This window comes from Mobula hypostoma, chromosome 9, assembly GCF_963921235.1.
Source record: "Mobula hypostoma chromosome 9, sMobHyp1.1, whole genome shotgun sequence".
Classification (NCBI taxonomy): domain Eukaryota; kingdom Metazoa; phylum Chordata; class Chondrichthyes; order Myliobatiformes; family Myliobatidae; genus Mobula; species Mobula hypostoma.
The window spans coordinates 31,947,662-31,972,272 of record NC_086105.1 but is presented as its reverse complement, the minus strand read 5'-3'; the positions used below and the strand labels follow the sequence as shown (position 1 = coordinate 31,972,272).

General features: G+C 44.2%; 2 protein-coding genes across 25 annotated transcripts in view; one reads left to right on the top strand and one right to left on the bottom strand.

The window, feature by feature from the left end:
- slc23a4 (solute carrier family 23 member 4) overlaps positions 1-22,263 on the bottom strand; it is a 66,449-nt gene extending 44,186 nt beyond the window's left edge. The window contains exons 1-3 of one of the 2 annotated variants that reach the window (XM_063058004.1): positions 21,972-22,263; positions 5,314-5,457; positions 4,344-4,501 (exon numbers count right to left, since the gene is read on the bottom strand). In XM_063058004.1, coding sequence (XP_062914074.1) covers positions 4,344-4,501; positions 5,314-5,457; positions 21,972-22,019 — 350 coding nt within the window. In that variant the 5' untranslated portion in view covers positions 22,020-22,263. The remainder of the gene's footprint in view (positions 1-4,343; positions 4,502-5,313; positions 5,458-21,971) is intronic. The other variant, XM_063058003.1, reaches the window with a different exon arrangement.
- Positions 1-24,611, top strand: part of LOC134351618 (uncharacterized) — a 113,044-nt gene that overhangs the window by 26,765 nt on the left and 61,668 nt on the right. For 11 of the 23 annotated variants that reach the window (XR_010019195.1, XR_010019196.1, XR_010019194.1 and 8 more), the window contains one exon: positions 4,604-4,753. The gene's annotated coding sequence lies outside the window, so the exon portion shown is untranslated. Of the gene's footprint in view, positions 1-4,603; positions 4,754-12,758; positions 12,964-22,402; positions 22,489-22,773; positions 23,073-23,377; positions 23,469-24,611 lie in introns of those variants that run through there. The other 12 variants (XR_010019199.1, XR_010019200.1, XR_010019193.1 and 9 more) reach the window with 9 other exon arrangements.

Here is a 24,611-nt window from a genome sequence, read left to right as displayed (position 1 = left end):
GTAACTTCCTTTACTCCACTGTAATACTGATATATCTGACTTTAGCTTCTTCTTCTCAAATTTCATGGTGAATTCGATCATGATCACTTGACCCTCAGGGTTCTTTTATCTTAAACTCTTTAATCAATTCCTGTTCTTTGCACAACATCCAATCTGGAATAGCTGATCCCTTAGTGGGCTTAACCACAAGCTGCTCTAAAAAGCCATCTCATAGGCACTCTAGAAATTCCCTCTCCTGGAATCCAGCACCAACCTGATTTTCCCAATCTATCTGCATATTGAAGTCCCCCAGGACAATTGTAACATTGCCCTTTTGGCATACATTTTCTATCTCCCTTTGTAATCTGTAGGCAACATCCTTACTACTGGTTGGAGGTCTGTATATAAGTCCCATCAGGGTCTTTTTATCCTTGCAGTTCCTTAGCTCTATCCACAATGATTCAACAGCTTCTGACCTTATGTACCTCTTTTTAATGATTTGATATCATTTTTTGCCAACAGAGCAATGCCACCCCCTTGTCTTCCTGCCTGTTCTTTGGTACAATGTGTATCCTTGGGTATTAAGCTCACAACTGTAATCTTCTTTCAGCCATGATTCAGTGATGCCTACATACCTGCCAATCTGCAATTGTGCTATAAGATCATCTACCTTATTCCATTTACTGCATGCATTCAAATACAATACCTTCAGTCCTGTATTCACCCTTTTCAATTTTGTCCACCTTTTCTGTTGGAACTTATCTTGTTGACTGCAATGTTGCCCTATCAACAGCCTCTCCTCACTACACATTGCCTCTGTTTGTAAACCAGCTCCCTCATCTTCAGCACTATTATCTGCCTTTCCTATGGTTCTTCTTGCATTTAAATATAGGCAACTCAGGGCACAAGTTGCACCATGCTCAACCTTTTGAGTCCTAACTTTGTCTCTGAGGTCTTACCACATTTGCCTCCACACTTTCTCCACTGGTTCCCATTCCCCTGCAACTCTAGTTTAAACCCCGCCATGCAGCATTAGCAAACATTCCCGCGAGGATACTAGTCCCCCTCCAGTTCAGATGCAAACTGTCCCTTCTGTACAGGTCCCACCTTCCCTGGAAGAGAGCCCAATGATCCAAAAATCTTATGCCTTCCCTCCTACACCAACTCCTTAGCCACGTAATAAACTACATAATCTTCCTAGTTCTGTCCTCACTACCACGTGGCACGGGTAGCAATCCTGAGATCACAACCCTGGAGGTCCTGCCCTTTAACTTAGCACCTAACTCCCTGAACTCCCTATGCAGAACCTCATCATTCGCCCTAACCATGTCTTTGATACCTACATGGACCATGACCTCTGGCTGTTTACCATCCCTCTTAAGAATGCCGAAGACCTGATCTGAGATATCCCAGACTCTGGTACTCAGGAGGGAATCTCGTTCTTGCCCACAGAACCTAACAAATCCCCTAACACCACAGCGTGCCCCTTCTCCCCTCCTTCCCTTCCACAGAGGCAGACCCAGTGCTAGAGACCAACCACTGTGACTTTCCTCTGTTAAGTCATCCCGCCGATGGTATCCAGAGTGATATACCTTTGTTGAGGGGGATGGCCACAGGGTTACTCTGCACTACCCTTAACCCCCTTCCCCTTCTTGACCGTCACCCAGTTTCCTGTGTCCTGCATCTTGTGTGTAACTATCTCTCTATATGTCTTATGCATCACCCCTTCAGCCTCCGGAATGATCTAGAGTTCATCCAGTTCCAGCTCCAACTCCTTAACGCGGTTTGTTAGAAGCTGCAGCTGGATGCACTTCTTGCAGTTGTAGTTGTCAGGGACACTGGAGGGCTCCCTGCCTTCCCACATCCCACAAGAGAAGCTTTCCACTATCCTGCCTGGCATCTCTTCCCTCCTAGCTGAGCAAATACAAAGAAGAAAATGAAAAATTTGAGCTTTTCTTTCCTTCGCTTTCTCTGATTGAAGCCTGTCTTCGTGGAAGCCTGGAAGAGCTAAAGCCTCAAGATCACCACTCTGTCCTCTCAGACAACGGCCGCCGCGCTTGCCTGCCCTCCTTTAATTTGCTTGGTCAAAGCTCATTTTCACTGTACCAACCCACTGCTGCCTTTTATCCTCGGGCAGTGGACCTGATTGAAGTCCCCTCCTCCCCAAACTTTCAGTGTCTGGATTGGCCACTGGTCAAAACTCTTAATTTGGAATGGCCAAGTCAGAGTCCAGACCTTAAACCAATTGAGATGCTGTGGCATGACCTGAAGAGTGCTGTTCATGCAAGGTACTGGAACAGTTTTGTATGGAGGAATGGTCTAACATTCCTCCTCGCCATTGTGCAAGTCTGATCAGGAGCTACAGGAAATGTTTGGTGGTGGTTATTGCTGCTCGAGGAGTTTCTACCAATTATTAAATACAAAGTTTCACATACATTTCCAGACTGGACTGTGAATGATTAAACAACGTGTTCTATAAAGACATGAAAAGTACAATTGTTTCTGTTATTAGGTTAGACTGATTACATTACTGATTACTGCAAGGCTCAGTGCTGGGACCCCAGTTGTTTACAATATATATTAATGACTTGGATGAGGGAATTAAATGCAGCATCTCCAAGTTTGCGGATGACACGAAGCTGGGTGGCAGTGTTAGCTGTGAGGAGGATGCTAAGAGGATGCAGGGTGACTTGGATAGGTTGGGTGAGTGGGCAAATTCATGGCAGATGCAATTTAATGTGGATAAATGTGAAGTTATCCACTTTGGTGGCAAAAACAGGAAAACAGATTATTATCTGAATGGTGGCCGATTAGGAAAAGGGGAGGTGCAACGAGACCTGGGTGTCATTATGCACCAGTCATTGAAAATGGGCATGCAGGTACAGCAGGCGGTGAAAAAGGCGAATGGTATGCTGGCATTTATAGCGAGAGGATTCGAGTACAGGAGCAGGGAGGTACTACTGCAGTTGTACAAGGCCTTGGTGAGACCACACCTGGAGTATTGTGTGCAGTTTTGGTCCCCTAATCTGAGGAAAGACATCCTTGCCATAGAGGGAGTACAAAGAAGGTTCACCAGATTGATTCCTGGGATGGCAGGACTTTCATATGAAGAAAGACTGGATGAACTGGGCTTGTACTCGTTGGAATTTAGAAGATTGAGGGGGGATCTGATTGAAACGTATAAAATCCTAAAGGGATTGGACAGGCTAGTTGCAGGAAGATTGTTCCCGATGTTGGGGAAGTCCAGAACAAGGGGTCACAGTCTGAGGATAAAGGGGAAGCCTTTTAGGACCGAGATTAGGAAAAACTTCTTCACACAGAGAGTGGTGAATCTGTGGAATTCTCTGCCACAGGAAACAGTTGAGGCCAGTTCATTGGCTATATTTAAGAGGGAGTTAGATATGGCCCTTGTGGCTACGGAGATCAGGGGGTACGGAGGGAAGGCTGGGGCGGGGTTCTGAGTTGGATGATCAGCCATGATCATAATAAATGGCGGTGCAGGCTCGAAGGGCCGAATGGCCTACTCCTGCACCTATTTTCTATGTTTCTATGCTTCTATATTTGTCTATTATTGTGACTTAGTTTAAGATCAGATCACATTTTATGAGTAATTAATGCAGTAAACCAGGTAACTGCAAAGGGATCACAAACTTTGTTTTTCAACTTGGAGATGTTTGTGGTCCTGAGGAAAATTAGGATGGATAAGTCCCTAGGACCGGACATGGTGTTTCCACCCCCCACCCCCCCACCCCCCGGACTTTGTGGGAGGCTCAAACAGAAACTGCAGGGGCCCTAGCAGAGGTAATTAAAACATACTTAACCACGGGTAAGGTGCTGGAGGACTGAAGGATAGCTAATGTTGTTCCATTGTTTAAGAAAGGGTCTAAGAATAATGTAGGAAATTATAAAGCTGGTGAGGCTGACTTCAGTAGTGGGTAAATTATTGGAAGGTATTCTAAGGGACACAATACACTAATTATTTGCATAGACAGGGCTTGATTAAGGATATTCAGTACGGCTTTGTGTGTGGTTGATTGTGTCAAACCAATTTTATTGAGTTTTCTGAGGAGTTTACAATGAAGGTTGATAAGTGTCTACTGAGTGGGTGGAGCAAGTATGGAATGAGCTGCCAGTGGAAGTAGTGGATTGTAGGTTTGATTGCAACGTTTAAGAGAAGTTTGGATAATTGGGTTATAGACGGCTATGGTCCAGGTGTGGGTCAACAGGACTCAGCAGAATAACAGTATGGTGCAGACTAGATGGGTCAAAAGGCCTGTTTCTGTGCTGCAGTATTCTATGACTCAATAATTGTAAAAACTTTCCTTACTATTATGCACTGGTGAAATATTAAAATAGTGACTTACCTGACCCCAAAAAGAACTTGAAGTAATGTGCACATTCCCGACACAAAAAATATGGTGCTAATAAGTTTGCTTTGGGTGAGATGATCATGTTGCAAACAGAGCTCCCGGGACAGAAGGAGGGGAATGGCAACCATTCCGCCCAAAGCCGTCAGATAATGCTGGAGAAAACATCATTACAAACAACATTTTAATCAGTCATTCATAAATTTCTATAAGACTGCTACCAAACCACAACTTGTTTCTCTTTCCATTCTTCCCAGATTCCTGTCTTTCTAATATTGGGGGAACGTGTTCGTCTGCCAGGTATGTAAGGCAGTTCTCTGTTGTTCCACGATGGACAACCTTCTCTGTCGTGCAGAGGCAATGTCGTTTTGCAGAAGGATATTGAAATGGATGTAAACAACCGAGAGGTAAAACTTAAAGAGTACAAGTTCTCTGGGGGTGGGGGGGGGGTCCCTGCCTATAATTATTCCTCAATTAAAAGCACTAAAAACATTCATGGATTATTACCCTGTAAGTTTTGTTTTCAGTTGAATTTAATTGTAAGTAAAATGGATACAATGCTTGTCTCCATAAAATCAATGATTGTTGGTTTATTGGTTGATAATTTGCTCGGCAACTGCCTTTCTGTTTACTTCATCACTACTGCTGGCTTCTTTTGAGGAGTTGCTTCTCCTTGAACTGTGGCTCTATATTAAAATAACTCCCACAATACTGAGAGATTGAGTAATTACAAATATTTAACAGGACAATAGAAAGCAAATATATCCTCAAACCAGGATGTGGGAATACTTGGTGAGGAACATGGCCGTCCCTTGCACTTACAGTTCTTATCCTTTTAGATGACAGGTGATGGATGTTTCTGCAGCCGAGAGCACACTGCGGCTACAATTTGTTTAAGATAAGAAGTAAATCACTCCTCTCATATTTTCTCTTTCTTGTTTGTTCCCAGTCCCACTGCATTTCTTACCTGAGTGCCAAGAAGTATGCATAAGTACCAGGGAGGATTATCAGTGACAAGATATAGCATATTGTCTGCATTTTTCTTTGATGAATGAGGTCTCCTGTTTCCATTTTCCAGTGTGCTGGCATCATGTGTGCTTTCATTTTCATTCTAAATGATAAGAAAGAATATCTCTACGACTGGGATCATTTCCAGAGAACTGTACAACAAAACAATTTGCCACTCTTCTTTTGAATAACCATTTATGCTTATCAAAAGAAATAGAATATAACTAGTCAATGAATGCGTCTGAATTTGGCTGAGGAAACAGACTGTCTGTAGAAGAACAAAGTATATTAAGGTTTATAGAATTCAGTTTCATCTGCTAAACATATGGTCATGACATAGATAATGTGGTATAACTTTCTGCAATTGAAAAGTTATATCCAAGTACTGTAAAATAATTTCAAGAGATTGTTATCCTCTAACTTCTTAAAAATATTGCTGGAGTATAGTTTTGCACCATCATCAATCCTTAGTTCAAATCTTAAAAAATGTATTTCCAAGACTGTGTGGAGACTTGAGCCCATCCCTTCCCACAGAGAAATGGTAGTCAGTTTCATTTCAGTCTCTGCCATCAGTAGATCATGTATCAGAATCAGGTATATTATCACCGGCATGCGTCACGAAATTTGTTAACTTACTGTCTGATAGCTGATTTTCTTCCATTACTCACAAACAGAAGCTACCTAGTTAAAGGGAAGTGTTTGTTCTTGAACTTGGTGGTGTCAGACTTCCATACCTCCTTCCCTATGGTAGCTGCAAGAAGGTGGGATGACCTAGATGGTGGTGATCAGCATTTGAAATTGATATTCTCCTTCAGCAGAGACACACATAGGAATGGATAGCTTTCCTTACTGTACAGCAAGATGTGCTTTGTAAGCAGATTCCTGTTCTCAATAGACAGAGGGCTGCTTTCCCCGAATGGCTCATGAGCAAAGGAGTGCTGCACTTGTGCAGTTACTGTCTCTGCACGAACAGGGCCATGTTGCATGGCAGCAGATGGCCCTGCAGCATGAACAGAGAGAGAGGTGCCGCCTGTGGGCAGATTGCTCCCCACAGAAACAGAAAGGTGCCACGTGTAGCCATGTAGCGGTTAGCATTACACTAATACAGCGGCGGCAGCCCGGGTAGAATTCCACTGCTGGCTGTGAGGTTGTTTGTACGTTCTCCCCTGACCACGTGGGTTTCCTCCAGGAGCTCCAGTTTCCTCCCACAGCCCAAAGACAGATGTGTTAGTCGGGTGTAATTGGGCAGCGTGGGCTCATTGGTAAGGACGGGCTTGTTAATGAGCTAACAAAACACTTAAACGTGGGGAACTTGTCTTTTTCTGCAAGGACAGCAATATGCCACATCCTTGGCTCACACCCTTCCTCATGGTGAGCAGCACCACTAAATCAGGTGACTGTGAGGCAAGGAGTAGAGAAGGAAGGGCTCAGCTCTGGGTCTGGGCCTGAAATAATGTTACTATGGTCTGAGGACCAGAAAAAGTGCACTCGAACCACAATTACACTGAGTGGCACTTAGTCTGGTCCTGTGGTTCATAATGGAAGGAGAGAGCAATAGTGATAAGGGATTCACTGGTTAGGGGGATAGGCTGTCAGATGGTGTGTTGCCTCCCAGGTGCCAGGTGAATAGGAAGATAAGGCAGCTTAACATGTAGCTAACAAGTAGGGATTCAGAGTTTTGGATCATTGGGTTCTCTTCCAGTGATGGCGAGACCTGTACAAACAGGATGGTTTGCACCCGAACTAGAGAGGGACCAATATCCTTGCAGGAAGATTTGCTAGTGCTCTTCCGGGAGTTTTCAACAAGATTTTCAGGGGTGGGTGGGAACCAGTGGCAGGTCAGGAAGTGGAGTGACTGTGGGGAAGGTAGATGTTAAGACAACATACAAAGACAGGAACTAATGTTATGAACGCAAACACGAGGAAACCTGCAGATGCTGGAAATTCAAGTAACACACAAAAAAATGCTGGTGAACGCAGCAGGCCAGGCAGCATCTATAGGAAGAGGTACAGTCAACGTTTCGGGCTGGGACCCTTCGTCAGGACTAACTGAAAGAAGAGATAGAAAGAGATTTGAAAGTGGGAGGGGGAGGGGGAGATCCAAAATGATAGGAGAAGACAGGAGGGGGAAGAGATGGAGCCAAGAGCTGGACAGGTGATTGGCAAAGGGATACGAGGCTGGAGAAGGGAGAGGATCATGGGACAGGAGGCCTAGGGAGAAAGAAAGGGGAGGGGAGCCCAAGAGGATGGGCAAGGAGTAATAGTGAGAGGGACAGAGGGAGAGAAAAGAGAGAGAGAAAAAAAATTATTATTATAAATAAATAAATAAGGCATGGGGTACGAAGGGGAGGTGGGGTATTAACAGAAGTTAGAGAAGTCAGTGTTCATGCCATCATAACTAATGTATGAGTTGTGCATATTTCAATGCAAAGAGTTTTGTACGTAAGGCAGATGAATTTAGAGCATGGATAAGCACATGGAATTATGATGTTAAGTCCATTAATGTGGCTTGGTTGTGGGTGGCACAGGACTGGCAGCTCAGTGTTCCAGGGTTCCATTGTTTTCAACATGATAGACGGGTAGGGATTAAAGGGAGAGGGGTAGTATTATTTCTCAGAGAAAAATGTCGCACAGTACTGACAGAGAACGTACTGGAGAGCTCATCTAGTGAGGCAGTATGAGTAGAACTGAGGAATAAGAAAGGGATGACCACATTACTGAGTGTATATTATAGACCTTCCGATAGTCAGCAGGATATAGGGGAACAAATTTGTGGAAAGAGAGCAGACAGTTGCAAGAAAAATAAAGTTGCAATACTAGATAATTTTAACTTTCTGCATATTGAATAGGACTCCTATACTGCAAAAAGACCAGATGGGATAGAGTTTGTCAAATGAAAGTTTCCTTAATCAATATGTAGCGGTCCCAACTTGAAAAGGAATGATACTGGATCTCCTCTTAGAGAATGAGATAGGACAGGTGACAAAAGTTTATGTAGGGGAACACTTTGGATCTAGTGATCATAATTTCATTAGCTTCAAGATAACTAGCGTCAGGATAGGACTGATCCTTGAGTTAAGATTCTAAATTGGAGAAAGACCAATTTTGATCACATCCAAGGAGATCTGGTAGGTGTGGACTGAGACTGGTTGTTTTCTAGCAAAGAGATATTTGGCAAGTGGGAAGCCTTCAAAAGTGAAATATTGAGAGTACAGAATTTGTGTGTTCATGTTAAAATAAAAGGCAAAGCTGACAGGTTTAAGGAACCTTGGTTTTTCAAGTCAAGTTTATTGCCATTTCGACCACAAGCTGCAGGTACAGTACACAATAAAAACGAAACAACGTTCCTCCAGGACCATGGTGCTACATGAAACAACACAAAACTACACGAGACTATGTGAGACAGCACAAGCCTACACTAGACCATGTAAAACAACATAAAAAACTGCACTAGACTATAGTCCTGCATATTGAGGCCCTTGTTAAGAAGAAGGAGTCACATATCAAGTATAGGCAGTTAGGATTAAACAAGGCACGCGAGGAGTATAAGAAATGCAAGGTAACACATAAGAGAGAAATCAGGAGCGCTAAAAGAGAACATGGCGTTGCTCTGGCTGACAAAATGAAATGAAATCCCAAGAACATCTATAGACAAATCTAGAACAAAAAGATAGCACAGGAACAAAACTGGTCCTCTTGATGGCCAGTGTGGTCATCTATGCATGAAGCCAAGAGGGTTGGGGGAGGTCTTAAGTTATTTTTTGGTGTCTGTAATTACTTGCAAGGCAGACACAAGGTCTGCAGAACAGAGGCAAAAGGGTAGTGAGGTCACGGACCATATCCAGATTAGAGAAGAGAAGGTGCTTCCTGTCTTGAGACAAATTAAGATGGATAAATCCCAGGAGCAGATGAGGTGTTCATTCGAATGTTGTGGGAGGCCAACCCAGAAACGCATTAACTTATTCTTATGCCCTGTTACGCCATTGGCATTTAGGGAAGCAATGAAGGTCCTCCAACCCTGTCTGTCCCTGGCCATCCTCTCTACTGTGCCCCAGGTGTGGTTCAGGATTCTCATTTCTGCTTCTACAGTATGGCACCATTGTCTTTGGTCTCCCACATTTCCTCTGGCCTTCCAGGGTCCAATAAAATGCTGTCTTAATGATGGAGTTGGTCTCTCTTCTCATCACATGCCCAATCCATCTCCAACCTTTCCTCATGATGTTTGATGGCATTGAAGGAGCAAGGTGTGGTTGGAGATCTTTCTTGGCCAGAAAATACGGAGGATCTTCTGAAGGCTCCTGGTGTGGAATGATGACAGCTTGGCAGGATTGCTCTCTGTCGTGCACCAGCACTCTGACCCATACTAGCGTATGGACAGAACACGGCTCTGGTATATCTTGTAGAAATTGCCCAGGCAGAAATATTTAAAACATCTTTAACCTTGGGTGAGCTGTAGAGGACGGGGAAATAGTAAATGTTGTTCCATTATCCAAAAAAGGCTCTAAGAGTAAATGGGAAATTATAGGCCAGTGAGCAAGACATCAGTCATTGGTAAATTATTGGAAGGAATTCTAAATGACAGTATATAGAAGTATTTGGATATTCATGACATGACTAACGATAGTCAATATGGTTTTGTGCATGGTAGATTGCATCTAACCAATGTTATGGAGATTTTTGAGGAGATTATAATGAAATTTAATGAAGAAAAGACGATGGGTGTTTAGCAAGGCTTTTAACAAGTCCCAAATGGAAGGCTGGTCCAGAGGGTTCAGTCACTTGGCATTCAGGATGAAGTAGTTAATTGGACTCAGCATTGTCTTAGTGTGAAAAGACAGGGTGGTTGTATATGGTTGTCTCTTTGATTGGAGGCCCGTGTCCTACAGGGATCAGTGCTGGGTTCACTGTTGTTTATCATCTGTATTAATGATTTAGATGATAATGTAGCAAACTGAATGAGCAAATTTGCAGATGACATGAAGCTTGGAGGTGTAGTGAACAGCGAAGAAGGCTATCAGATTTTAAGCGGGATCTAGACCATTTGGAAAAATGGGCTGAGAAATGGCGGATGGAGTTTAATACAGACAAGCGTGAGGTGTTGCACTTTGGCATGACAAACCAGGGTAGGACTTACATGGTGAGCAGTAGGGCACTGACGAGTGCGGTATAACAAGTCATCTGGGAATACAGATCAATAATTCCTGAGAGAAGGGTCACAAGTGTACAGGATAATAAAGAGAGCTTTTGGCACATTGGCCTTCATAAATCAAAACACTGACTATAGAGCTGGTTTGCTGAAGCTAAGACAATGTCTAAGACATTGGTGAGGCCAAATTTGGAGTATTGTGTGCAGTTCTGGTCACCTGCCTACAGAAAAGGTATCAATAAGCTTGAAAGACCTCAGAGAAATTTTACAAGGATACTGCAAGGACTTCAAGGCCTGAGTTATAGGGAAACGTTGAACAGGTTAGGACTTTATTCACTGGAGCATGGGAGAATTAGGAGAAATCTTAGAGAGGTATAGAAAATTATCAGGGGTATAGATACGGTAAATACTGTATATGCAGGTTTTCTCCCCTGAGGTTGAGTGAGACTAGAACCAGAGGTTATAAGTTTAGGGTAAAAGTTGAAACATTTAAGGGGAACTGGGAGAGGGTGGAGGGCGGTTGGGGATGACTTCTTCATTCAGAGGGTGATGAGAGTGTGGAACAAGCTGCCAGTAGAAGTGGGGGATACAGGTTCAAATGCAACATTTGAATTGATGAGAGGGATATTGAAGGTATGGTCTGAGTGTGGGTAGATGGGACTAGGTAGAAAAGGGCTGTTTCTGTGTTATGGTGCTCTACATCTCTACAAAATATCACACTATGGTCAGTGCAGTCCCCTGAGTGGTTGCCTGGTGAATTAATGTCCCTTCTCATGTGGACACCAATGCAGGTTCCACCACGGACTTTCAGGTGACACATCGCAAACCACCAATCCCGGTCTGCTCCTTCAAAGTGTAAGAGAAACCTCTCCTCCTCCTTTTTATCCTCATCATTCTCTTACAAAACCGTAAGCACCAACCGTAGTTTACCTCTTCAATTGCCTGGACAGCAAACTCCTGTTTACCAATCTAGGGCAAGAGCTACTTGTGGGGGCAGCACTAAGGTGGTGCTAGCTGGTGCTATAGCCCCAGCAGAAATTGCAATAGCACCAGTGTAGCACCACCAAGAAATTAACTGAAATTTCACATACAAATTGCAGCTGCTTTGCTTTCTCTGTGCAGTTTTGAATACTGCTTGTTTTTCCAGATGATCTAGTGAAACAACGCCCCCAATTACCATAGCACCCACGCAGCAATAAAGTTATAAACTCTGTCAGATCCACTCTACACTTCTGTTTATTCATTCGTTGTCAATGTCTTGCTGTTGCTGTCCTCAAATCAGTTAAGCTGATCTAAGATCTCTTAAGGTGGTGACATCACTCACTCTCACTCACCCAAGAGATTGATAGTATACATCCAGGCGCAGATCCATGGTCTTGTGAGACTAACGGATCACACACACACACAGACACACACACAGACACACACACACACACACACACATTGTGCTTTCACAAGTGAGCGTGGGCCTGGCACGTGCGTTATTTTGGCCGCGTGAAAAATGGATCGATTTTTAGTGAGAAAATGACCTCATCCAGAGGAATCAGTGGTGTCTCAGCCTGAGCCTGCCTTAATTGAAAGTGACACGCAGAAAGAAGTAAATGGGGATGAGGACGACAGCAGTTCATCGAAGAAGTGTGAGGGCAAAGTAGAGGAACCAGAAATGGAGTGGGATTGGGAAGAAAACGTGGATGAAGCTGCTCTCAGTGCTAGTGGGAATACTGTTAGCGATGTTAGCCAGTAGCCTGAGGAAGGACCCCGTCGGCCAGCATTGAAAAAGTATCCTTCACTGCTCACAACAGTTTGGCAATCAGCAAAGGAGTTTTATTCATGGCTGGTTTGACTGATTCGATCACGAAAGATACTACTTTCTGTTTCGCATGCAGGCATTTCCTGTGTAGAGGACATGGGTTCCATTCTGAGTCTACCTTCACTGTCACCGGTTACCGCAACTGGTGGAAAGCTACAACAGCTTTCAAAACTCACCATGTAAATGCAGTTCATAAGTTTGCTATGGAGGCACGGGCCGAATTCAGATTGAGAAAACAAGACGGTTAAAGATTGGGAAATATGCTTGACGAAGGACATGCAAAGATTGTCCAAGAAAATCGTGAGTATGTGAGAGCTGTGGTTGAGTCTCTAGCAAGGACAGACAGTGAATGACACAGTGGAATTTCTAGCTCTAATGAGACCCTACCGTGATGCATTTATAGATTTGTACAAACTAATCTGCATATCACTGACTTTACCTGTGACAGCTGCCTCTTGAAAACGGAGTTTCTCTTGCCTCAGACGCCTCAAAAACTACCTAAGGAATAGCAGCGGCGATGCTCGGAACAGCAACTTGGCCTTGTTGGCCATAAACAGCCGGAGGACCAAAGCACTTGACATCCAGAAAATCATTGACGCTTTCACCACCAATCACAACAACAGACGGATTGTGCTCCTCTGAAAACATCAATGGTGAGGGCAGCTGATTTTTTAAAAAAATTGGGCCAAGACTAATGCTGATTATTATTATTATTTTGTGGTGGATACCCCATAGTCCTTATGTTTCCTGCAAATCCTACACTATAATATTTACTGCTATTAAGCCTACTGGTTTTGCTTAGACTTCCAAGCGGTGATTCTGTTGATTTTTGTTTTAAATTCAGTAGCCGAATTAATTGAGGTATTGCATGGTCAGAGTACGATTTGTCCAACTCCTGGTAAAGCCTTGCATCTGTTGTTTGCCTTATTTGACTTTAATAACGGTGTATCTTTTGGCATTACTGTCTACGTAATGCGAATAGCAGTGGACATTGCGGGTTAGTGTTGTGGTTTTCAGTTGAAAAGCACGCATTTGACGCTGATTGCGGGATTGGTGCGTGATTCACGTTGTGTGCTGTAGGTCGGATGCTCTGTTGGTTTGTTTGTTTATGCTCTGTGTAGCCCGGGTTATCTCCGATGCTGTTGACACTGTCACAGTTCACTTCTATATTAGATCTATCAATTGCTGTTGCTTGTGAATCAACAGAGGCATTTATAGTAGGCACATAATGCTTGAAACTGACTTCTGAATGCCATGCTTCTGGCCTTGCGAATACATATTACCATACAGCAGATCCCTCAGCACCATCACTGAATAATTCAGCCCCACTGTAGCACCAGCAAGAAAAAGTCTCTGGCGCCACCACCGTGTGGCTCCCCCGTGTGGACTCAGAGTACAGGCTCAGCAGCTTAGCTACAGACAAACAGTGTAACACTGCAACACAAAGATACAACGGCAATGCCCATATGCAAGATGGTGAAAATGAAAAGGCACCAGGGTTGTTATATTTTTAGACCCAACTGTTAAGGTTCTTGATTATTACATTATTAACAATCCTGAACATATTCATACTGTTGAAATGCATCCCCATCATGAATACATTGCATCACACAACGTGCAATGTTCACTAGTGTGGCAAAAAGAAAACTACTGCAGGAACACAGAAAATGCTGGAGAAACTCTGTCGGACAGCCACTTGGCTTTGGGGATCAGATCCTGTGTCAAGACTGGTGTGGCAGCCGCTGGGATTGTTGCAAACCAACAGTGCTTTCCTGGAAAGGCTGCCAATGGGTATTGTTGATGCTATCACCACTGAGGTTTTATGGAATTATAAATCATCAGCTAATTTCTTCAACCAACAATCACTGCCCATTGTAAATCACTGTGAACCTTGCAAGGTCTTTGAACAGCCTGGAATAAGTCCTGAAGGCCCAAACAAACTTTGTTGTGTTATCAGCTTTTACATAATGAAAAGAGCCATGAAGCTATGCTGTGGTTGATCTGTGACAGGCCCACAATGGGTGTAGAACGCACTTTTGAGCTCTAGTTTATCTCAGTGAGAGTCAATAGTGATATCATTAGGTGAGTGCCTGGCAATGGAGAATACCACATGCATGTGGGAATGTCCTGTCCTGTCCTAAATGGTGAATCTTATAAATAGGGAAATCCACTGAAAGTTAAATCAATTTATATGTATCTTGTACATGGAAAACTGGCATTAACTAATTAAACCAATCTCCAGACTAAAAGTCAAGTATAGTTAGTGCACTTGCTGCCGAAATGCTGGGTAGTAGATATTGGATGTTTGAAGAAACCTTGGTGAACTGTTGCAGTGGACACTGTAGAATAAAAGCTGCATGATGAGGAAATGGTATCTTTGTATCTCAGAAATTGTGGATACTGTGAGTTGCTCCTTGCATCACCTGTACGATTTTCCATGATGACTCTGTCTGCTGTTCCCTATATAAGGAATTAAAGGAAGATAATTCCTCCTGCTCCCACATCTAGCAACTGGCAATCAGTTCTCTATTCAACCCATCCAAATAAACCCCCAAGTAATTGAGGCAGAGGTGGGATGTCTGGTTGGGGGTTTCCTGTTCCTAAACAGTGGGATACCTATGCATACTTAACATATTTACTGAATTATCCTGGTCCAGTTTACCATCAAAGCATTAAATTACCTTTCTACATGGACTGACATCACAATCTGCCTCTTCTGCATATTTCCAGGGTGCACTATCAATGGATGAGCTACAGTCCTCACTAATTTGGGGAGAATGAAAGATGTGCTAAAAGTAAAAGTGTGCAATTTGTTTCGGAAATTTAAACCAAACTTGGACCTGTTGTATTTAAATATTGGTCAGAATCAAAATTAGATGTAACATCACTGGCATATGTCATGAAATTTGTTGTTTGTGGCAGTAGTACATTGCAATATATAATAATAAAAGCTGCTGGTGGCACCCGTTAGTCTCGCGAGACCATGGATCTGTGCCTGTCTCGCTTCAGTCTGTGTTAGAGCAGCGTCTGTTGTGGCTGTAGAGTCCCACACGGGAGTGACAGTCTCGGCTGCAGCGACTCAACTTGAAGGCGCTGTCCTCCAGTGTTGTCTTGGTGCTGTTTTTCCGACGAGTGCGCTTTTCTTCAGCAGCAAGCCTCAGCTTCTCTTCTCCTCTTTTTAGACCATTGCGAAGTTCCAGCCTCCAGTGAGAGCGATCGCTTGCGATGTCCTCCCACCTCTCGACGTTCATGTTCAGTGACTTCATGTCTCTCTTGCAAACGTCTTTGAAACGAAGATGGGGCCGCCCCGTGCCCTCTTGCCGGAGGCCAGTTCCCTGTACAGCAGGTCTTTCGGGATCCTCCCGTCTGATATGCGGTCTACGTGGCCCTGCCAGTGGAGACGGCGCTGTTGGAGCAGGGTGAAGAGGCTGGGTATCTGGGCACGGGGCAGGACCTCATTGTTGGTGACTCGGTTAGTCCACGTGATGTCCAGGATGCGTCTCAGGCTGCAAAGGTGGAAGGCGTTGAGACGCCGCTCTTGTCTGTAGTAGATTCTCCAGGTCTCGCTGCCGTAAAGCAGTGTGCTGAGGACGCAGGCCCCGTAGACTGCAACCTTGGTGTGCGTCGTCAGCTTTCTGTTCTCCCAGACTCTCTTTGTCAGCCTGGCGAATGTTGAGGCTGCTCATCCAATCCGTCTATTGATCTCGGGGTCTAGGGAGAGGCTGTCCGTGATGGTGGAGCCAAGGTATGTAAACTCGTGAACTACCTCCAGCTCGTAGTTGTTGATGATAATGGCAGGGGGGTGCTCAACGCCTTGGCCCAACACATTGGTTTTCTTCAGGCTGATAGTCAAGCTGAAGTCCTGGAAGGCTCTTGAGAAGCTGTCCATGAGGTGTTGCAGTTGCTCTTCAGAGTGTGTTGCCAGTGCCGCATCGTCTGCAAACAACATGTCCCTGATGAGTACTTCACGAACCCTGGTTTTTGCCCTCAGCCAGGGCAGACTGAATAGCCTCCCATCCGATCTGGTGTGGAGGTAGACACCATCAGCTGATGTTCCAAAGGCTTGCTTCAGCATGACTGCGAAGAAGATGCCAAACAGGGTGGGGGCAAACACACAGCCCTGCTTCACACCGCTGCGGATGTTGAAGGCCTCTGAAGAAGAGCCGTCGAACTGAACGACGCCCTTCATGTCTGTGTGGAATGACTGAACTATCCTGTGGAGCCTTGGGGAACAACCAATCCTGGCGAGGATTTTGAACAGGCCGTCTCTGCTCACAAGATCGAAGGCCTTCGTAAGGTCAATGAAAGCGATGTAGAGTGGTTGTCTTTGCTCTCTGCATTTCTCTTGTAGCTGTCGAAGGGAGAAGGTCATGTCGATTGTGGAGCATTCCGACCTGAAACTGCACTGAGACTCGGGATATACCCTTTTGGCTATTTTCTGCAGTCTGTTCAGAACTACGTGGGCGAAGACCTTCCCAACGATGTTCAGCAAGGAGGTTCCCCTGTAGCTGTTACAGTCGCTTCTGTCCCCGTTCTTCTTATATATGGTGACAATTTTTCAGTCTCTCATATCTTGCGGCACTGCTCCCTCTGTCCAGCACTGGCACAGTAGTTTGTGTGGATGGTTTAGTAGGACGCCCTTTGCGCACTTGATGGCCTCTGGTGGAATGCCATCCAATCCTGGTGCCTTTCCAGTGGGCAGGCTGTCAATGGCTTTACTCAGCTCTTTGGCAGTCGGCAATGCATCCAGTTCCTCCATGACAGGCAGGCATTTCACGGCATCCAGCACGCTGTCTGAGATGCTGTTTTCTCTGGAGAAGAGTTCAGAGTAATGCTCCACCCATCTCTCCATCTGCTTGCCTTTGTCATTGATGGTCTCGCCTGTTATGGTTTTCAATGGTGCTGTCTTGCTCTGGGTTGGCCCGAAGGCTTTCTTGATCCACTCGTACACTCCACGGATGTTGTCTGTGTCAAGTGATGACTGAATGCTTTTGCATAGTTGTAGCCAGTAGTCATTTGCACAGCGTCTGGCTGTTTCCTGGGCCTTGCTTCTTGCTGTCCTTAGTGCTTGCAGTGTTACCTGGGTGGGGTGGCGTTTGTGCTCTAGTAGTGCAACACGCTTCACCTCGATGACAGTGGTGAGCTCACTTGAGCTCGCTTCAAACCAGTCCTGTGTCTTGCCCCATTTCTTCCCGAAGGCCTTGAGTGCAGTGCTGTGGATAGTGTCCCTGAGAGAGTCCCATCTCTGCTGAGCATCTCCTTTTGGTGGGTCTGCAAGGAGAGCATCCTCTAGTGACTTGATGAACTCCGCAGCTTTGTCTGGGTGCTGTGTCTTACTGGCATCGATGCGCTGCTTCCCTGAAGGCTTGGCGCAGTGCATCTTCTTCAGCTGAAGACTGATCTTGCAGCAAACCAGAGAGTGATCCGTGTCGCAGTCGGCACTCTGAAAGGAGCGAGTCATGAGCACGTTTCTCAGATGACGGCATCTTGTGATTATCAGGTCTCGCTGGTGCCAGTGTTTGGAGCGGGGGTGCCGCCAGGACACTTTGTGCTGAGGTTTGGTCTGGAAGTAGGTGTTGGTGACACACAATTCATGGAGCATGCAAAGCTCGAGCAGTTGTTGCCCGTTGTCATTCATGCTGCCAGTCCCATACCACCCCAGGCAGCTTGGCCAGGAGTCGTGGTCGGCACTCACTCTGGCGTTGAAGTCCCCAAGTAGCAACAACTGTTCCTGACTTGGGATCTCCTGTGTCATCGTTGAGAGCTGGTCGTAGAATTCGATCTTTGTGTCTTGCGTAGAACAGAGGGTTGGGGCATAGACGCTGACAAGATTGACAGGCCCGTCGGATGTGTGGAGTCGAAGTGAGAAAATCCGCTCTGTCCCTTTCTCGCTAGGCTCTACCATCTTCAGCAGCGAGTTCCTCATGGCAAAGCCGACACCATGATCTCTGGTCTCGTCTGAGCCCTTCCCCTGCCAGAAGAAGGTATGGTCTCTTTCACGTAGGGTTCCTGATTCTGCGAGACGTGTCTCTTGGAGTGTTGTAATGTCCACTTGGAGTCTCGACAGTTCATTGTTAATCACTGCTGTCTTGCGTGTGTCGCTGATCTCCCAAAGGTCATCTGATATACCAGTTGTCATGGTCCGTATATTCCACATCCTAGTCTGCGTGCTGGCTTCCTTCTTTGTCTTCTAGTTGTGCTTGGTGCAGCATTTACAGTCCGCAGTTCGGGCTACTTGTATCCCTAAGCCCCATGTACCCAGTGGAGCGGGCGGACTGTGGCGGGACAGCACCTAATTGGCTGGGGGCTGCCCAGCCTGAGGCAGGCGGTAGCTGTCCAGTGAGACGCGATGGTCCCTCCTTCCATCAAAAGCAACCCCTGGCGCCTTGCTCTACGCCAGTCGAGCACAGGCTTATAACCGGTAGACTGCTGCTTTCCGTGTTGTGCCGTCGCGGTGAGGTGACGCTGGAGTGCCCTCTCCAGGGCATAGGCCTGGGCAAGGTTGTATGGAAGACCGGCAGTTGCCCATGCTGCAAGTCTCCCCTTTCCACGCCACCAATGTTGTCCAAGGGAAGGGCAAGGGCTGATACAGCTTGGCACCAGTGTCGTTGCAGGAGTTGCCAGAACAAGGTTGAATAAAACGGGGTTAAGTATAATAAAAGCTATAAATTACAATAAGAAGTATATATAAAAATCAAATTAACTAAGTAGTGCAGAAAGAGAGGAAAAATAGTGCAGTGGTGTTCGTGGGTTCATTGCCCATTCAGAAATCTAATGGCAGAGGGAAATTGTATCAACACACACAAAATTCTGGAGGAACTCAGCAGGCCAGGCAGCATCTATGGAAAAGAGTACAGTCGACGTTTCGGGCTGAGACCCTTCGTCAGGACAACGTTATTCCTGAAATGTTGAGTGTGTGCCTTCAGGCTCCCGTACCTCCTCCTTGATGACAGTGATGAGAAGAGGCCATGTACTGGGTGATGGGTATCCTTAATGGTGGATGCCTCTTTTATGAGGCATCGCCTTTTGAAGGTGTTCTTGACGCTGGGGAGTCTGGTGCCTTTGATGGAGTTGGCTGAGTTTACAACTTTCTGCAGCTTTTCCCAGTCCTGTGCAGTGGCCCCTCCATACCACATGGTGATGCACCAGTTAGAATGCTCTTCGCAGTTCATCTGTAGAAACTTGCGAGTGTTTGGTGACATACCAAATCTCCTCAAACTCCTAATAAAATATAGCCGCTGTCATGCCTTCCTGGTAATTGTATCAATATGTTGGGCTCAGGGTAGATCCTCAGAGATGTTGACACCCAGAAACCTGAAGCTGCTCACCATTTCCACTATTGATCCCTCGATGAGGACTAGAGTGTGCTCCTCCAACTTCCCCTTCCTGAAGTCCACCATCAATTCCTTGGTCCTCCTCCCCATCACCATCTGAAATTCTGCCAATTGTTGTGTCATCAGCAAATTAATAGTTGGTATTTGAGCTGCGCCTGGCCACACAGTTGTGGGTGTAGAGAGAGTAGAACAGTGGGCTAAGCACATGCCCTTGAGGTGTGTCAGTGCTGATTGTTAGCGAAGGACAGGCGATAGTTCCAGTCCACACTGGCTGTGGTTTCCCAGTGTGGAAGTCAAGGATCCAGTTGCAGAGTGAGGTACAGAGGCTCAGGTTTTGGAGCTTGTTGATTAGAACTGAGGGAATGATTATGTTGAACACTGAGTTGTTATCAATAAGCAGCAGCCTGATGTAGATACTGCTGCTGTCCAGGTGATCCAAGACAGAGTGGATTAGATTAGTCCACAGTCCTCTTTTATTGTTGTTTATTAATGCATGCATTAAGAATTGATACAATATTTTTCCAGAATGATATCACAGAAACACATGAAAAACCAACTTAAAAACTGACAAAAACCACATAATTATAACATATAGTTACAACAGTGCAAAGCAATACCGTAATTTGATAAGAACAGACCATGGGCACGGTAAAGTCTCAAAGTCTCTCGAAAATCCCATCACCTCACGCAGACGGTAAACCTCCAGCGCTGCAAACTTGCCGATGCAGCATCCTGGAAGCATCCGACCACAGTCCGACTCCGAGCCCGTCCAAAAACTCCGAGCCTCCGACCAGCTCTCCGACACCGAGCACCGAGCACCATCTCAGCCGAGTGCTTCGACCCCGGCCCTGGCAACAGGCAATTGGCAAAGCCGAGGATTTGGGGCCTTCCCCTCCGGAGGTTCTCGACGCACAGTAGCAGCGGCAGTGAAACAGGCATTTCAGAAGTTTCTCCAGGTGTTCCTCCGTGTTTCTCACAGCTGTCTTCATCCAATCAGGATTGTGCACGGCCCCTAGTTAACACATATTGATATCATTCGGATCGGCCAGGCGTACTGCGTCACACTGCCATCTTCTCCTCCTCACTGGATAGCCAGTGAGATTGCATCCACTGTAGACCCATTGTGATGAGAGGCAAATTGTAGCGAGTCCGGGTCCTTGCTTAGGCAGGAGTTGATTCTGGCCATGACCAACCTCTCAAAGCACTTCATCACAGTTGGTGTGAGTACAACTGGGCGACAGTCGTAGACACAGCTCACACTGCTTTTTCTTGGACACTGGTATGATTGTTGCCCTTTTGAAGCAAGGGTTACAAATGACTGCATTAGTAAGAGATTGAAGATCTCCTTGAGCACTCCTGCTAGTGGCTGGCACCAGTTTTCAGAGCCCATCCAGATACACCACCAGGGCCGGATGCCTGGTGAACTGGTGAGTGTTCTGATGTTGGCCTCCGAGACAGAGGTCACAGGGTCACCAGATGCTGCAGGGATTCACACAGGTGTAGTTTTGTTCTCCCTTTCAAAGCATGAATGAAAGGTGTTGAACTCACCTGCGAGTGAAACATCACTGCTATTTACGAAGTTAGGTTTTGTTGTGTAGGAAGAATGGCCTGCAGACCCTGCCAGTACTGACATCAGATTAGATTAGATTCAACTTCATTGCTGAGTACAGATAAAAAGCCAATGAAAAGAAATTTCATTTCTAACTTCAATCAGAATTGTCTTATTGCCATCAGAATAGCCTTCCAAAGATCATTCCTGGAGTTAATTTATAGTTCTTGAATGATGCTACAGAGCCTGATTTTTCTACCAACATTTTCAAGAACTAACAATTCTGAAACTACCATTTGGCAAAATGCAACAGGAGAGACTAAAGGAGGTTTGTAAACAGATGCAGACATAACATCATGATCAACAGAATTATAATAATTGTCATCATCCCCATGAGTAAAGAACAGGACTCTTTTAGATATTTCAACTATTTCTACAGTCAGGCATAAATGGGAATAAAACGTCTCTTGATATCATGCGTGTGAATAATAGACTGATATAACCAGATACAACAAGGTTACTCACTATTTTATTTTGTAAATTTATTTAGAGACAGGGTCCAGAGGCATGGCAAGTACTTGCCATGTATTAGACAACATTCTTGCCTTTAGTATTTGGAATGGAATTACTATGAAATGGTCAGAGAAAATATAATTTCATCTAACACTATAATAAAGCAGAACATGTGAATAACCTTGATAGCAAGCAAAAGAATCAATTGAACATATTGCTTTGGAATTAACTTTTGAGTTTTCACTCGAAATAAAATGATACTTACTACATATCCATAATTATCCAATCCATTGAGTTCTTTCTCTGAAGACATAGCAATTCAAGGCAGAGATGTGTAGTAGAAATTGCTTACAAACAATTTTCAGAATGGCAGACTGCGATTTACAAAGTAATTTCTGATTAGAGCCATATAACTTATTTTGAAATTTCTGTACAAAATCTTCTTTCAAGTTTTCCACCCTCAGGACCTTAGCAGTTTGGTCGCCGGGGTCCTCTAGATGAATATCATCATTCCAGTGTGAGTAGGAAATTGGAAGCCTGAACAAGACACAGTAGAAGCCTCAGATAGTACTGCCCGAACAGAACAAACAGATCAGTATTTTACAGACTGATTAATCATTAGCCTTGCTGATTTGAGCAAACTAACTCCACCCATTGTGAATTAAACAAGCCACATTACTGCAATCAAACATTTTATTGAAATCATTTCCACTATGATGAGTAGAAAAATCAGATTGAAATGCCTACTACCTGGCATGGAAATACAACTCTACTACGATCAAGTAAGTAGATTGACACACAAACTATGGCAGAGCATCAATGAAATAATACTTTAGCTAAAGTGATTCAGAGACAATATGCAGAAATTCAACACTGCCTGACTAAAATGAATATTTTAAATTTCTTTTATGGATTGTTGGGCACAATACTAGCTGTAAAGATCAAAGCATGAAATTGAAAATGTACCCTTATAATCAAGGAATGTAAACTCTACCATAACGTTTGTACATTGCAACTTCCCTCAACATTATTCCACTTCCTGATGTTGCCCTTGTTACCTCTCTTAGGATCATGAATCATGGAGAAGGTACAGACTCTGCCTCACGATGCAATCTGGACAGATTGCTTCTGAAGTATTACTCTGATATCTTGGCTACTAGTAAAGAAAATGACTGTGTTCAGCATTCATCACATGAACATTCCTCTACTGCTTTGCAAACCTGGAAGGTATCCAGTTCCCTGAAGCTTTGCATCATAAGTGATTCTGATTGAAATATCAGAACAAGGGTGTAATTCATTCCTCGCTAAGCCAAAAATGAGTTGATTCTCCAAAAGTGAGTTTAAACATTTTTTTTACATAAAGCAGGTAAATAGCATATCAATAGGTTTAGGAACAGCAGACTATTTATTTTCTTTGGTTTGATTTTCATCAAAATCCATAGATATCAGGTTAATTTGCAGAAGTCCTGGAACGTTGGGATCTTTTTATGGTATCCCTGTTACTAATGTATCAGAATCCATCAATATTACTGAGATTGGAGGGTTAATCATCTTGTCATTATTATCTACTAAATGATACATGCCAAGTGTTTGGGTTAATATTTATCCCTATACTGTATATTATTAACTTAGCAAAATTATTACAAGGGCCTATCTCATAACGTTTTACAGATAAGTTATCCAGTGGTGACACGTATGAGAGAAACCAATCTCACCAAAAGCAATACATTTACTGCATTTACTACTATTCAGTTAATCAAAGGTAAATCCAAATACTTTTCATGCTTATGTTCTATTTATTCTATCGTAGCAGCAGAGATGAAGAGCTGAAGTAGCTCTAATGTAAGTCAGATGTACTGAACATGTGCGTGTCCCTACATAAGAACATTCATTGTCAATCCCCTAATTGAGTCAGCTGGAGGAAATATTTATTTTATTAGGGTGGAGGCAATGAACTCTCATCTAAGTAGCTTATGTCCGATATTTCCTTATAGTCTATTTTTAAATTTGCAGTTCTTTGCTTCAATTCCAGTTAGTTAAAGCTTTAAAAAAAATGCCTATTCATTTTAGTCTAATTCTGGAATCTACTTTTACAACACGGGCTTGTATTTTTAGCAAAGTCCACTCAGATAACTTCAGAAGCACTATTGGATATTAAATCTCACAGCATCATGAGATAAATGTTCTGATTTTGGGGTATACATCGTTGCCATCAATGAAGAGACTCAGCATTGAAGCAATGGCTAAGGCACGCATGAAATGTGAGGAAACTTCAATGTGCAGAGTGAAATTTACTGTCTGTAAGGGTGATGGAAAGAGAGTTAACTCAAGGCACTAACTGGCGAAAGGGTGAAGGAGTGATTATATATCATTTAGGATCCAGGTATGTCCAACTTTGTTCATTCACAAACTCATGTGAACTCACTGAAACACCAGAGCTGAAGATGTGAACTCGTTAGCCATTATAAGGTTTACTAAGTAATGTTATATATCTCATTACATTTTTTGTTTCAAACAAAAATTTACTGTTTAACAGCACCAAATATCCAATTGCAAAAGAAACAATTTAAAAGCTCTTGGTCCTTCCATAGTGTTGGTGGTTGGCACTGTTTTCCAGGTCTACAATCAGTGACTGGTGTTTGACTTATGGGATCCTTATATGTTGTTTCAGTTATTGTATACATCTTTAGACACTGTGGACAGATAAGAGAATAACCCGGGTCATGCATATTACAACAGTCCTCAATCTGTTCTTTCAATGGTAGTCCATCAAAATGAAATAACTGATGCCACTTTCTTCAGTGAGATCAGTTTACAAAGTGCACATAATTGTTTCTTGGGCCCAGTTAATGCTTCAAGTTCCTGCAGTCCAAGTGCTGTGACCAGGATATCTCACCAGCCTCCT